Source organism: Eptesicus fuscus, chromosome 2 (genome assembly GCF_027574615.1).
Source record: "Eptesicus fuscus isolate TK198812 chromosome 2, DD_ASM_mEF_20220401, whole genome shotgun sequence".
Lineage (NCBI taxonomy): Eukaryota > Metazoa > Chordata > Mammalia > Chiroptera > Vespertilionidae > Eptesicus > Eptesicus fuscus.
The window spans coordinates 85,941,140-85,955,292 of NC_072474.1; the positions used below are offsets into that span (position 1 = coordinate 85,941,140).

At 41.5% G+C, this 14,153-nt stretch overlaps 1 protein-coding gene across 1 annotated transcript in view; it reads left to right on the forward strand.

The window, feature by feature from the left end:
• The first annotated feature begins 346 nt into the window (after positions 1-346).
• SCFD2 (sec1 family domain containing 2) overlaps positions 347-14,153 on the forward strand; it is a 326,381-nt gene continuing 312,574 nt past the window's right edge. Inside the window, exons 1-2 of the mRNA XM_008140306.3 lie at positions 347-1,265; positions 3,771-3,939. Of these exons, the coding sequence (XP_008138528.2) occupies positions 428-1,265; positions 3,771-3,939 (1,007 nt within the window). The 5' untranslated portion in view covers positions 347-427. The remainder of the gene's footprint in view (positions 1,266-3,770; positions 3,940-14,153) is intronic.

The window sequence follows — 14,153 nt, forward strand, 5'->3', positions numbered from 1 at the left end:
GCAAGGCGGCTGCTTTGAGTTTAGATGCAGAAAGGGGCTGCACTTTTAAAGAGATGTGCTCATCTCTAGGGAAGTATCATACTTTGGATTCTCAGGGGCAGGGAAAGGTAATCTGAGCAGACAGGGAGATGAAGAGAACACATAGTTCAGCTATTCCTTAGGCAGCTTTCTCCCCTCCTTCAGCTTTCCAGGAATCTGAGCCACGGAGCCCCGCCCACCGCTCCCCAGCCCGCCGCCTTCTTACTGGAGCGGGCGTCCGGGCCTGCCAATCACGCCCCGTGACGTCATCTCCGTGCGCAGCCTCTGGACGAGTGGGACGCGGCAGCGCGTGTCCCGAGTTGCCTGTCAAAGTCCCAAAGAGCCCAATTCCCGGAAGCTGTGAGTTCTGAGGGAAAGTTTTTGTCCCTGAGTCTGCGAACCCCCAACGATGAGCGCCCCGGGCGTACAGTCCTTTACCCAGCAGGCTTGGGACCAGGTGCTGGCCAAAGCGAAACGGGCTCTGGTCTACCTGGACGCCGCCTGCGCCGAGAGCCTGCACTGGGGTTGCGGACCCACCCGGCTCCTGGAGGCGGTGGGGGGCCCTGCGTGTCACCTGCGGGAGTTCGAGCCCCAAGCAGTTGGTGGCGGAGCTCACCAGCCCAAGGCGGTGTTTGTGCTGAGCTGCCTACTGAAAGGCCGAACCGTGGAGACCCTACGGAACATCATCTGCCGCAGCCACTTCCAGTACTGTGTGGTGGTCACCGCCGTGAACCACGCTGTCCACCTCACGGCCAATCACGTGCCAGCGGCGGCGGCGGCCGAGCTGGAGGGGCAGCAGCCAGTATTCGAGCAACTGGAGGAGAAGCTGTGTGAGTGGATGGGCAACATGAACTACACCGCCAAGGTGCTGCACATCCCGCTGCTGCTAGCCCCTGCTGCTCCCTACCTTGCCTTGACGCCAGCCTTTGCTCCCCTTTTTCCACTGCTACCCCAGGATGTGCATCTTCTCAATAGTGCCCGACCAGACAAGAGGAGGCTGGGGAGCCTGGGTGAGGTGGATGCCACTGCCCTGCCCCCTGAGCTGCTACTGCAGATCAGATGCTTGGTGTCAGGCCTCAGCTCTCTGTGTGAGCATTTAGGAGTACGGGAGGAATGTTTTGCTGTAGGTCCCTTCAGTCGGATCATAGCTGCAGATCTGGCCAATTATGCCCCTGCCAAGAACAGGAGGAAGACTTCTACGGGCAGGGCCTCAGTGGTCTTTGTGGACAGAACTCTGGATCTCACAGGTAAATGGGATTGTTGTGCAGGTCTTCATAAGCGCTCTCCAAAGTCCTGGGACTTCCACTGATTCAGCATGTATTTTATTGACCTCCTCCTGTTTGTCAAGTTGAGGATACAAAGATGAACTAGATGGACACAGTCTCTGATCTCACAGAGTTTATAGTCTAGAGCAGTGGTCTGCAAACCGCGGCTCGCGAGCCACATGCGGCTCTTTGGCCCCTTGAGTGTGGCTCTTCCACAAAATACCACGTACCCTAATTAAGTTAATAACAATGTACCTATCTATATAGTTTAAGTTTAAAAAATTTGGCTCTCAAAAGAAATTTCAATCGTTGTACTGTTGATATTTGGCTCTGTTGACTAATGAATTTGCCGACGACTGGTCTAGAGGGAGATACAACAAGCAAATTAGCAATTGCAATGAACTTGTTAAATGCTGTGATGGGTAAATACATCTTCAACATGCACTGCCTTGTTAAACAACAACAGCTGTATCTAGCTCAAGAGATTGGAAAAAAGTAATTATGCTGACATTGTCTACAGATGCCAGTATTAATTCTTCATAGGAGGGTGCTAATTCGTTGTAGAGGTGTTAACAGATGACCTAGTGCAGTGGTGGGCAAACTCATTAGTCAAAAGAGCCAAATATCAACAGTACAACGATTAAAATTTCTTTTGAGAGCTGAAAACCGACTTCTGCGCATGGGCCACGAAGTTTCAATCGCACTGTACGTGCGTGCCCGCACGTGGTATTTTGTGGAAGAGCCACACTCAAGGAGCCAAAGAGCCGCATGTGGCTCTTGAGCCGCAGTTTGCCGACCACTGACCTAGTGGAAGGAAAGTGTACAAAAAAATATGAAATTATCTTAGAGAATTTGTTGAATTTTGGGTTTCTTTAAGTGAGTATTAATAATGTATCTCCATTCCAGGCTTAGTTTAAAGATATATTTCACTTAGAGACTTTTCACCCACCTCTGGATCCCAGGACCACTTATAGTGACTTGTCATTCATTCAGCAAGTATTTAACGAGGAGCTCGTAATCTGAGAGATCGGGAAACAACCATAAACCATAGACAACATGAATAAGATGTGGTCCTTTCCAGGCCTAATCAATTAATATTCTACTGATGTGCGAACTCTTTTTTTAGAACTCTTATTTAACATCAAAAGACACTTTAGAAACACTCATGCTGGCTCTGTCTTAAGTCACTTTTATAAGCCTGATTATTATTTTTTAAGAAAAGAGTATAATTTTTGGAGTTCTCTGCCTCCTGAATTTGAATTTTTGCTTGGTAATTTAAAAGTTATGTAAGCTTGCCCGGCTGGCGTGGCTCAGTGGTAGAGTGTCGACCTATGAACCAGGAGGTCACGGTTCGATTCCAATCAAGCCATGGTCAGGGTACATGCCTGGGTTGCAGGTCTGATCCCCAGTCAGGGGCATGCAGGAGGCAGCTGATCAATGATTCTCCCTCATTATTGATGTTTCTATATCTCCCTCTTCCTTCCTCTCTGAAATCAATAAAAAATATATATTAAAAGTTGTGTAAGCTTGAGCAAGTTATTTAAACTGAGTCTTCTACTCTGTAAATGAGCATATTAACACCTACCTATTAAGAGTTGTAAGAATTAAGTGGATAATAGATGTACATAATAGATGTAGTATGGAGCTTAATACCTCATACATCCTAAGCTCTCAATAAATGTTAGCTATTGTGATAAAGATGATGATGGTAATGAAGATGATTTCTTGAATTCCTGGTTTTGACTTTTCTATGTAGTTTTTCTGCCCAAATAATATGACATGGCAAAAACAATAGAAAGACAGAGATAAAGATAGAGATAGAGGACAGAGAGACATTAGGAAGCAAATGCTAATTGGCTTAAAGTGGGTAAAACAAGTAAATGTTCCAAGTCCCACCCATTGTTGGAGGGAGGTCTTTCAAGCAACAATGGCTTTTGGAAAGATAACTTGGTTTCATAGGAAAAGTATTAAACTGTGTCATTGGTTTTGAATTTCAATTTGATTCATTTAGTCATTTGTTATTAGAAGAGTTAATAAATGTAAAGCACCTAGAACAGTCCCTGGTACACAGAAAGCACTCTATAAATACCTCTATCATTGTAAACTGTTACTATTCATTTATTTATTCTTTCCTTTATCTAGCAAATATTTAGTGAGAACCTAGCTGCCAAGTTGCCTGCCAGATATGGTGAATATAGGGTGAATTAGATAAACACTTGCCATTATGAAGATATGGATCTAGCAGAGGAGAGATCTGCTATTTCTTGTCAGGTCTGCAAGCCCTTCTGGGTCTTATGATCTTCATCAGTAAAATTTGGCTCTCATATTTCAATATAGTATCATCCTCTGACACCATTTACCTGGCTGACTATATGCTGATTATTTATCCATTCAGTATTCATTGATGCCCACCATATCATTAAAACATTAATTCAGCTTCTTATTCCTCCCATTTTGTGAGTTCATAATTTCTGTCTGCTTAAACAGGAGCGGTTGGACATCATGGAGACAACTTGGTAGAGAAGATCATTTCAGTGCTTCCCCAGCTCCCTGGCCACACCAATGATGTGATGGTTAACATGGTAGAGCTCACTGCACTGCAGAATGAAGAAGAGAATCAGAATATGGTTGCACCAGGCTGTCTTGCACAATCCAAGTAGGATAAGTAGATTTTTCCCCCTGTCCTCCTACTCTCTTCCCTTTTCTTTCTTTCCTAGAATGTTCTGTAGAGAGAAAAACAATGAAGAGTTAGTCTGGTTGAAAAATTCATAGTGGATAGCATTTAAAAAAAAACACCCACTTTTTTTTCTTCTAACCAGAATAACCATATCCAGTAAACAACAATAAGCCAACAAGTATGGAATTTTCTAGAGGTGTCATTTAGATGTAATATAAACTTGTTCCCAGGATCAGTTAAAAGCCAATTTATGCATCTCCATTTCATAAACAGCTTCATATGGAATTGAGTCTAGGCTTTTTTCATTTCTCTTTCTCAGTTGACTTTTCCACATGATTAAAAAACTGCCCACATAGCTATGAAACAGTGCCATTGTATATATGTAAATAGTATGCTCTGGGCATTAAGTTTTTATTTCTGTGTATATTTTTTCACATGCTTAGAGAAATTAGAGAACAAAGATGGTGTACTTTATGTTATGCAGAGTTTCAAAAATAAAAGAACATTTCTTCAGAAACAGGACAATGAAAAGATATAATAGTTACCTTTTCTACTTTGTCCTTCATCAACAATTCTATGAGGAAAAGCATCAGAAGGGGGGAAGTGTCTGAGTATCTGTTCCCCTATCTTCATGTTTTTAGTTTTTATACAAAACAAAACCTTTCAGCACCATAGATTCAAATATCAACCTTAGGATATGAGGGCGATCTGGCTGCGACATCTGTCACCCCATTGATCGCCAGGGTTGATTCGGCTGATCTGGCTGGCTAGGCGGGTGTCCCCCTCCTCCCTCACCGATCCATGTGCGTCCCTCCCGAAGCTGCGTGCTCGGTCGAAGGGGACGACCTTCCCCCCAGAGGAGAGGACTGGTCTTCGGTCAAGGGTATACGAGTAGCTGCGCTCCCCTGCTAGAACCTCCAAACAAGCTCTCAAATATCAACCTTAAAGGATACATTTGGAATTTCCTATCATATTTGGAATTAATTTTCAGCTCCTGAAGTTTTCAACTTTTTTGTAGATTAATAAAATTGGATGCTGAATGTGTATAATCCACTATGGGAAGAAAACAGAAAGTTCTGTAGCCTGTCTTTTTTTGTAAGCTTATACAACAGTAAAAAAAATGGGCCATGTGCTCACTTCAGCAGCACATATACTTAGCTGTTCAGAGGGCCATTCAAAAGTTAATTACTAAGAACTTGCTGAGCCTCACTCTGGACTAAGTACTATGAAGAACATAAAAGAATCTATATATATAAAAAGCCAGCGACTAGACCACCATAATGACTGTAACGACCAGTCGCTATGATGCCCACTGCGGCCAGGGAACCAGCCCTATCAGGGGGGTGGGGCTGGCCCACCAACTCCCCTGCGGCCCTTCCCCCTGCCCCCAATCAGCCCGCCACACCCTGACCAGCCCACAGTCCTTCCCCCCAGCCAGCCCTGCCTCTGATCACTCCCCCACCCAAATGGGTGCAGCCAAACCAGAGAATAGGAGAGGTTAGGTTGGGGACGTATAGGTTCTAAGTATTGAATATTTGAGACACTCATTGGGTTAGCACAGTGGTTGGCAAACTGCGGCTGCGAGCCACATGCGGCTCTTTGGCCCCTTGAGTGTGGCTCTTCCACAAAATACCATGTGCGGGCGCGCACGTAGTGTGATTGAAACCTTGTGGCCCATGCTCAGAAGTCAGTTTTCGACTCTCAAAAGAAATTTCAATCGTTGTACTGTTGATATTTGGCTCTGTTGACTAATGAGTTTGCCGACCACTGGGTTAGCAAAATATAGCAAAATTGACCCAGCAATACAACGTTAGGATTTTATTTCATAGATGTATTTTGCATACATGTGGAATGATATATTATATTTATTAATCACTACAGTATTTGTAATAGCAAGACTGGAAATAACTTTACTGGCTATCAGTTCACTAAGTTGGGGTACATTCATATGATGAAATAATATTCAGCTATTAAAATAGAATGAGGTAAAGGCATTATGAATCTTAAAAAAAATAAAATAGAATGAGGAAGGTGTTTATGTACTGATAAGCAATGAGCTTGATGACATATTTTAAGGGGAAAAAAGCAAGGTGTAGTATACCTGTTTGTAAAGAGGGGAAATATATATTCACATTGCATTAAATATATCAGGAAAATATATAAGGAACTGATGACATTGGCCACCTCTGTAGAGCGTTGCTGGGTAGCTGGGGGCACACTGAGAAGCTAATAAAATGAATGAAGGTGGAGGAAGATGGGAGATGTCTTACTAAATATATCAGTGAAAGATGAAACAGAGGGCCGGAGGACCAGGACACAGGCTTTATTGGAGGAGAAGACCCTGCCGGCTCCCTTCCAGAGGGAAAAAGAGAGGGTGTGCTGGGGTGAACACGCCTTTTGAAGGGAGGAAATGAGGGGACAGGGCTTAGGGCACTCAACACACGCTGATTGGTGGTTTCATGTAAGGTACATGATTAGGGACCTAGGGACTTAGGAATCGGGGGCTTAGGGTATTTGGCAAGTGCTGATTGGTGGTTCAATGTACAGTCCATATAAGGTGTTCAGGAATGTTCAGGCTGCAGGTGGAGTTTACATCATACTCCGTCCATCAGTTGGGGGAAGGGAGGATCTATCAATCAGTTTGTATATATCATCTTTTCAATCAGGTGAATATTTTTCCTATTAAAGATAAATAGAGATTAGATTTAAATAAAAACACTACTTCCTTCTTAAGCTAGGTTAAGGTAGGATTCTATGCTCCAGGAAGGAAAGTTGTCGCTTTGGAACCTGTACAAAGCTTTACCCCATGACATTGTCTTCCTTCCCCAAGAGCCATCTCTTCTTTCCTTAAAAACTTTTATCAAAATGCAAAAACATTGCATTGTAATTATTTGTTACATGTCTATTTCCCCTACTAGTTTGTAAATTCCTTGAAGGCAGTAACTGTGTCAGGATCTCTTAGTAAGTGCTAGTAAACGGAATAAAAGAACGAATATATGATTGGATAAATCTTATTAGATTTGAGGCCAAGTATAAAAATGATTATATAAATTGATGAAAAGTATTATGTACTTCATTTTAGCACTAAAGTTACTTATTTTTCATTAACTTCCTACAGAATAGGAATTTTCTATGTACTTTCCCTCAAATTCACCTCATTTTCTAGGTCAGTGAGAGGGAAGGACAGCAACACTGAGTGCCTGAATTTTGTCAGACATTTATGCTAGATATTTCAAAATGCGTTATTTTACTTAATTCTAAAAAGCTGCTCTACAGGTAGATGTTATTCTGTAACCAGACTATCAGTAGGTCTGTGCTGCCTGTCACTACTTGAGCCAATTAAGCAGAGACAGGGTTGAATCATATATGAGCATTTATTCCAATACTGCCAGCAGTATGGGAGAGCAGCAGGTCATCCATAAAAATATATCTGCCTCTCCCCATAAGCCAGCTGCTTATATTAGGTAAAAGGACAAAGATCACATGGGGAAATAGGCAAAAGGTTATGCCAATGGGCAGGTAACAGGTAATTTGCAAAGGCCTGTGGGTATGCAAAGGCTGGAGGTCTTCCTAGGGCTTGCGAAATGAAAAGGGCTGGAGATACTCAAAGGGCTGGTGATATGCAAAGGGCTGGGTGTCTTCAAAGGGCTGGGGACTCTGGTTTCTGCAACAAGGTTGTTAATCTGCCCATGATTATAGGCAGCTCCCTGATGGGGAGGATGGGCTGCATTTCCAGGTGAGCTCCCAGGTTCCATGTGCAACTCCCAGCCAGGTTAGAATGTGTCTCTTTAATCAGAACAAAACAATCACAGTTAACAGAGCTTGATTACTATTTCTTACAATTATAGCGGGTCCCCAAAATTCTATTTCTGCCCCCATTAATTCTTCATTGTTTTTATGGAAGTTGAAAGAGACTTAAATAATTGGCCCTAAGCCAAACTTTTCCTAAGTGATTGAAACAGGCCATTATTTAAAAACAATTTTTTGTCTCTTCCCCCACATTGATTTCTAAAGTGGAAGGGAGGAGGAAGAGTGAGAGAAACATTGACATGAGAGAGACACATCTATTGTTTGCCTCCTGTACGCACCCCCACTGGTGCTGGGAAACCTGTAACTGAGGTACATTTCCTTGACTGCAAATTGAACCTGAGACCCTTTGATCTGTGGGCCTATGCTCTAACCACTGAGCAACTGGTCAGGGCATGTTTGTTTGTTTTTTGCTATTTTTAATCGAGGTATAATATAAATGATTATATTAGTTTCAGGTATACAACTTAATGATTTGCTATTGTATACATTGCAAAACAATCCCCACAATAAGCCTACTAGTAATTAACATTCATCACCATACATAGTTACAAATTTCTTTTCTTGTACTGAGAACTTTTTTTTTTAAATAAATTTTTATTGACTTCAGAGAGGAAGGGAGAGAGACAGGAAGAGAGAGACAGAGACAGAGAGAGAGAGAAACATACATCAATGATGTGAGATATCATTGATCATCTGCCTCTTGCAAGATCAGGGATCGAGCCCACAACCTGAGCATGTGACCTTGACCAGAATTGAACCTGGGACCCTTCAGTCCACAGACCGACACTCTATCTACTGAGCCAAATCAGCTAGGGCTGTACTGAGAACTTTTAATATACTCTCTAGCAACTTTCAAATCAAGAATACAGTACTATTAACATAGTCACCATGCTGTAAATTACATCCCTGTGACTTATTTAACAAAGTTTGTACTTTTTGACTTATTTCACCCATTTCTCTCCCCCACTCCCCACCCACTCTAGCAGCCACCAATCTGTTCTTTGAATCTATGAGCTTGGTTTTAAAAAGTTATTTTTTAAAATTTTAAGGCACATTGCTATTTTACCATACCAACTCTCTGACACATACTTAGTTGAGTGAATGTATAAGTAAACCAATGAATTTATAAATTGTGGGACCCTGGTTTATAAAAAACAATATTTTAAGCCCAGTTTTCATGTTAGAGGTGGAAAATATTTTTCCCTAGATTATAGAGCAATGGAATAAACAGAGTAGATCTTATAGATAAGAGACAAAAGCAGCAGTGGTTTCAACTAAACACCTATGAGCCAATTTTTGTTAATGTTCACACTGTTAAGTAACCTGATACTGGTGTATATTGAATCATCTACTGGATCCTCAAAGTAAAAAATTCTTAAATCACCTCTAAATAATGATAAAATTTTCTACTCTTTTCTTGGTTTCTGAATATCAATTAAATATTACTATTAAAGAGACAATAACATTTTTAGAGAAAAGAAAGGTAATTTTTCTTAGAGCAGAATCAGAGGTACTACTTTGGTTTCAAATTTACTTATGGGAGGAGGACAAAATGGCGGCAGAATAGAAGGATGTGTCCCGAGCCTTGTTCTGGAGCAGATAGAATGAGCAGCTGAAACGACTAACATCCACCCCAAATTGGCGAAGTAGACTCAGCTGGTGAGACAATTTGCAGCCAGGAAGGGCAGAGGACCCCTGGAGAAAGCCCAGGGCACTGCAACCACGCGAGCAGCAGACACATGAGCATGCCCGCTTCTGTCCAAGGAGCAGCAGCCCCGCGAGCAGCCCGCCCCAGGCCGAAGAGCAGCAGCCTCACGTGGCCTGCCCCTGTCCAAGGAGCAGCAGCTGTGTGAGTGGCCCGACCCCATCCAAGGAGCAGCAGCTGCACATGCAGCTCACTCCTATCCAAGGAGCAGCAGCCATGCAAGCAGCCCATCCCGCATCCGAGGAGCAGCAGCTGCGTGAGCAGCCCAACCCCGTACGAGCAGCAGCAGCCCTGTGAGCAACCTGCTCCTGTTCAAGGAGCAGCAGCCTCACGAGCAGCCCACCCTGTCTGAGGAGCAGCAGCTACGCGCAGCCAGCCCCCATCCAAGGAGCAGCAGCCATGTGAGCAGCCGCCCCTGTCTGAGGAGCAGCAGCCTTGTGATCAGCCCACCCCCGTCCGAGGAGCAGCAGCTGTGCAAGCAGCCTCCCTGCACCAGCTAGAGGAGCCACCACTGCTGTGAACAGCACACACCAGAGGAGCCGCTGCTAACTGAGGAGCAGCCACTGCTGCAACCACCTGAGGAGCAACCGCAGCCCGAGGAGCCACTGCCACCCAAGGAGCAGCCCCTGCATGACTCGGCATCTAGATTGGTTGGTGAAATGAAAAATAGGTAGACAAAGAAACCCCCTAAGGAAAGAAAAGGAGGAATCGCCAGAAAAGCAGCAAAGTGAAACAGAGGCATGCAATATGTAAGAAACAGAATTCAGAATAAGGGTCATACAGTTCATAAACCAGATGGATGAAAAAATCAACAACTTATGTAAGAATCAAGAAGAAATAAAGAGTGATATAGTGCAATAAAAAACACCATGGAAAGTTTCAACAGTAGACTAGGAGAAGCGGAGGACCAAATTAGCGAATTAGAAGACAGGGAAGCAAAACACACCCAAACTTAACAGCAATTGGAGAAAAAAAATAAAAGACAGGCGGAGAGCCTAAGGGAGCTGTGGGACAACATAAAACTAAACAACATAAAAATAATAGGAGTGCTAGAACAACAGGAAGAGGAACAAGGGTTAGAAAAGCTATTTGAAGAAATAATGTCAGAAAACTTCCCTGATGTGGGGAAGAAAAAAGTCACACAAGCACAGAGAGTCCCAAACAAGATGAACCAAAAAGACCCACACCAAGACACATCATAATTACGATGGCAAATGTTCAGGACAAAGAGAAAATGTTAAAGGCTGCAAGTGAGAGACAGAAAGTTATGTACAAGGGATCTCCCATTAGATTATCAAATGATTTCTTAAAAGAAATACACCAGGCCAGAAAATAATGGAAGGAAATTTACAAAGTGATGCAAATCAAGTGGATCCAAGAATACTCTATCCAGCAAGGTTGTCATTCAAAATTGAAGGGGAAATAAGGAGCTTCACAGACAAAAAAAAGCTAAGGGAGTTTATCACTACCAAGCCAGCAATGCAAGACATGCTAAAGGGACTGGTGTAAAAAGAAGAAATAAAAGGGTAAGAAGGAACACAGGCACAAAAAATAAAAATGGCTACAAACAAGTACCTATCAATAATAACTTTAAACGTAAATGGACTAAATGCTCCAATCAAAAGACATCGAGTGGCTGAATGGATAAAAAAACATGACCCATATATATGCTGTCTACAAGAGACCCACCTCAGAACAAGGGACTCACACAGACTGAAAGTGAAGGGATGGAAAAATATATATCAGGCAAATGGGAATGAAAAAAAAGCTGGGGTAGCAATACTTATATCTGACAAAATAGACCTCAAAGTGAAGGCCATAACGAGATAAGGAAGGCCACTTCATAATACTAATGGGATCGATACAACAAGAGGATATAACCCTGATAAACATATATGCACCCAATGCAGGAGCACCCAAATACATAAAAAAAAAAATACTGGAAGATATCAAGGGAGAGATAGACAACAATACAATCATAGTAGGGGACTTTAATACATCACTGACATCACTGGATAAATCCTCTAGACAAAAAATCAGCAAAGAAATAGCAATCCTAAATGACTCACTAGATCAGATGGACTTAATTGACATCTTCAGAATATTTCACCCCAAAGCCACGGAATATTATGTTCTTCTAAAGTGCACATTGGACATTTTCAAAAATAGACCACATATTGGGTCACAAGCAAAGTCTTCCCAAATTCAAGAAGATTGAAATCATATCAAGCACCTTCTCAGACCACAATGGCATAATATTAGAAATAAACTACAATAAAAACAATCCAAAAAATGCAAACACTTGGAAGCTGAATAGCATGGTATTAAACAATGATTGGGTTACCAAAGAGATCAAAGAAGATATTTAAAACATCCTGGAAACTAATGACAATAAAACCCCCCACAATAATCCAAAATCTATGGAATACAATGAAAACAGTCCTGAGAGGGAAGTTTATAGCTCTACAGGCCTACCTCAAAAAACAAGAAAAGATGGTAGTAAACCATCTAACTCTACAACTTAAAAGAATTAGAGAACAATAAGAAAAGCCCAGAGTGAGCAGAAGGAAGGAGATAATAAAGATCAGAGCAGAAATAAATGACATAGAGATAAAAAAAAAAAAACAATACAAAAGATCAATGAAACCAAGAGCCGGTTCATTAAAAGGATAAACAAGATTGATGAACCTCTAGCCAGGCTCACCAAGAAGGAAGGAGAGAGGACCCAAATAAACAAAATCAAAAATGAAAGAGGTGAAATAACAACAGACCTAACAGAAATACAAGGGATTATGAAAAAATACTATAAACAACTCTATTCCAACAAACTAGACAACTTGGAGGAAATGGACATATTCCTAGAAAAATACAACCTTCCAAAACTCAATTAGGAAGAATCTAAACATCTCAATAGGCTGATAACTATGGAAGAAATTGAAGCAGTCATCAAAAAGCTTCCAGCAAAGAAAAGCCCAGGGCCAGACGGCTTCACAGGGGAGTTTTACCGAACATTCAAGGAAGAACTAAAACCTATCATCCTCAGACTATTCCAAAAAATTCAAGAGGAAGGAACACTTCCAAGCTCCTTCTATGAAGCCAGCATCACCCTAATACCAAAACCAGATAAAGACAACACAATGAAAGAGAATTATAGGCCAATATCCTTCATGAACATACATGCCAAAATCCTCAACAAAATTCTAGCAAATCGGATCCAGCAGTACATCAGAAACATCATACACCATGACCAAGTAGGATTTATCCCGGGGATGCAAGGATGGTACAATATCTGCAAATCAATAAACATGATACATCACATAAAGAAATTGAGAGATAAAAATCACATAGTCATATCAATTGATGCAGAAAAAGCATTTGACAAAATCCAACACCCTTTCTTGATAAAAACTTTCAGCAAGGCGGAAATAGTAGAAGTATCATACCTCAACATAATAAAAGCTATATATGACAAACCCACAGCCAACATCATACTCAATGGGCAAAAACTAAAACCATTTCCCCTAAGCACAGGAATAAGACAGGGATGCCCACTCTCACCCCTCCTGTTTGACATAGTACTGGAAGTACTATCCATTATGATTAGACAAGAAGAAGAAATAAATGGCATTCAAATTGGAAAAGAAGAAGTAAAATTATCCTTATTCGCAGATGACATGATACTATACATAGAAAACCCTAAAGACTCCATCAAAAAATTATTAGACTTATTAAATGAATTTGGCAATGGAGCACGATACAAAATTAACACCAAGAAATCTATGGCATTTCTATACACCAATAGTGAACTTACAGAAAGAGAGACTAAAAAAGAAATCCCATTTACCACTGCACCAAAAAAAAATTAAGATATCTAGGAATAAACTTAACTAAGGAGGTAAAAGACCTATACGCAGAAAACTACAGTACACTGAAAAAAGAGATAGAGGAAGACGTAAACAGATGGAAGAACATACTGTGTCCATGGACTAGTAGAATTAATGTCCATACTACCCAAAGCAATCTATAGATTCAATGCACTCCCCATTAAAATACCAATGGCATATTTCACAGACTTAGAACGAACTTTCCAAAATTTCATCTGGAATAAAAAGACCCCTAATAGCTGCAGCAATCCTGAGAAAGAAGAACAAAGTAGGTGGGATCTCAATACCAGATATCAAGCTGTATTATAAAGGCACTTCTCAAAACAGCCTGGTACTGGCACAAGAAGAGACAAATAGATTAATGGAATAGAATAGAGAACCCAGAAATCGACCCAAACCACTATTCTCAATTAATATTTGACAAAGGAGGCATGAACATACAATGGAGTCGAGACAGTCTCTTCAATAAATGGTGTTGAGAAAATTGGACAGATACATGCAAAACACTGAAACTAGACCACCAACTTACACCACACAAAAAAATAAACTCAAAACGGATAAAGGACTTAAACATAAGAAGGGAAACCATAAAAATACTAGAGGAATCCACAGGCAGCAAAATCTCAGACACATGCTGAAGCAGTTTCTTCACCGATACCGCTCCTAGGGCAATGGAAACTAAAGAGAAAATAAACAAATGGGACTGCATTAAAATAAAAAGCTTTTGCACAGCAAAAGAAACCATCAACAAAACAACAAGAAAGCCCACTGCCTGGGAGAACATATTTGCCAGT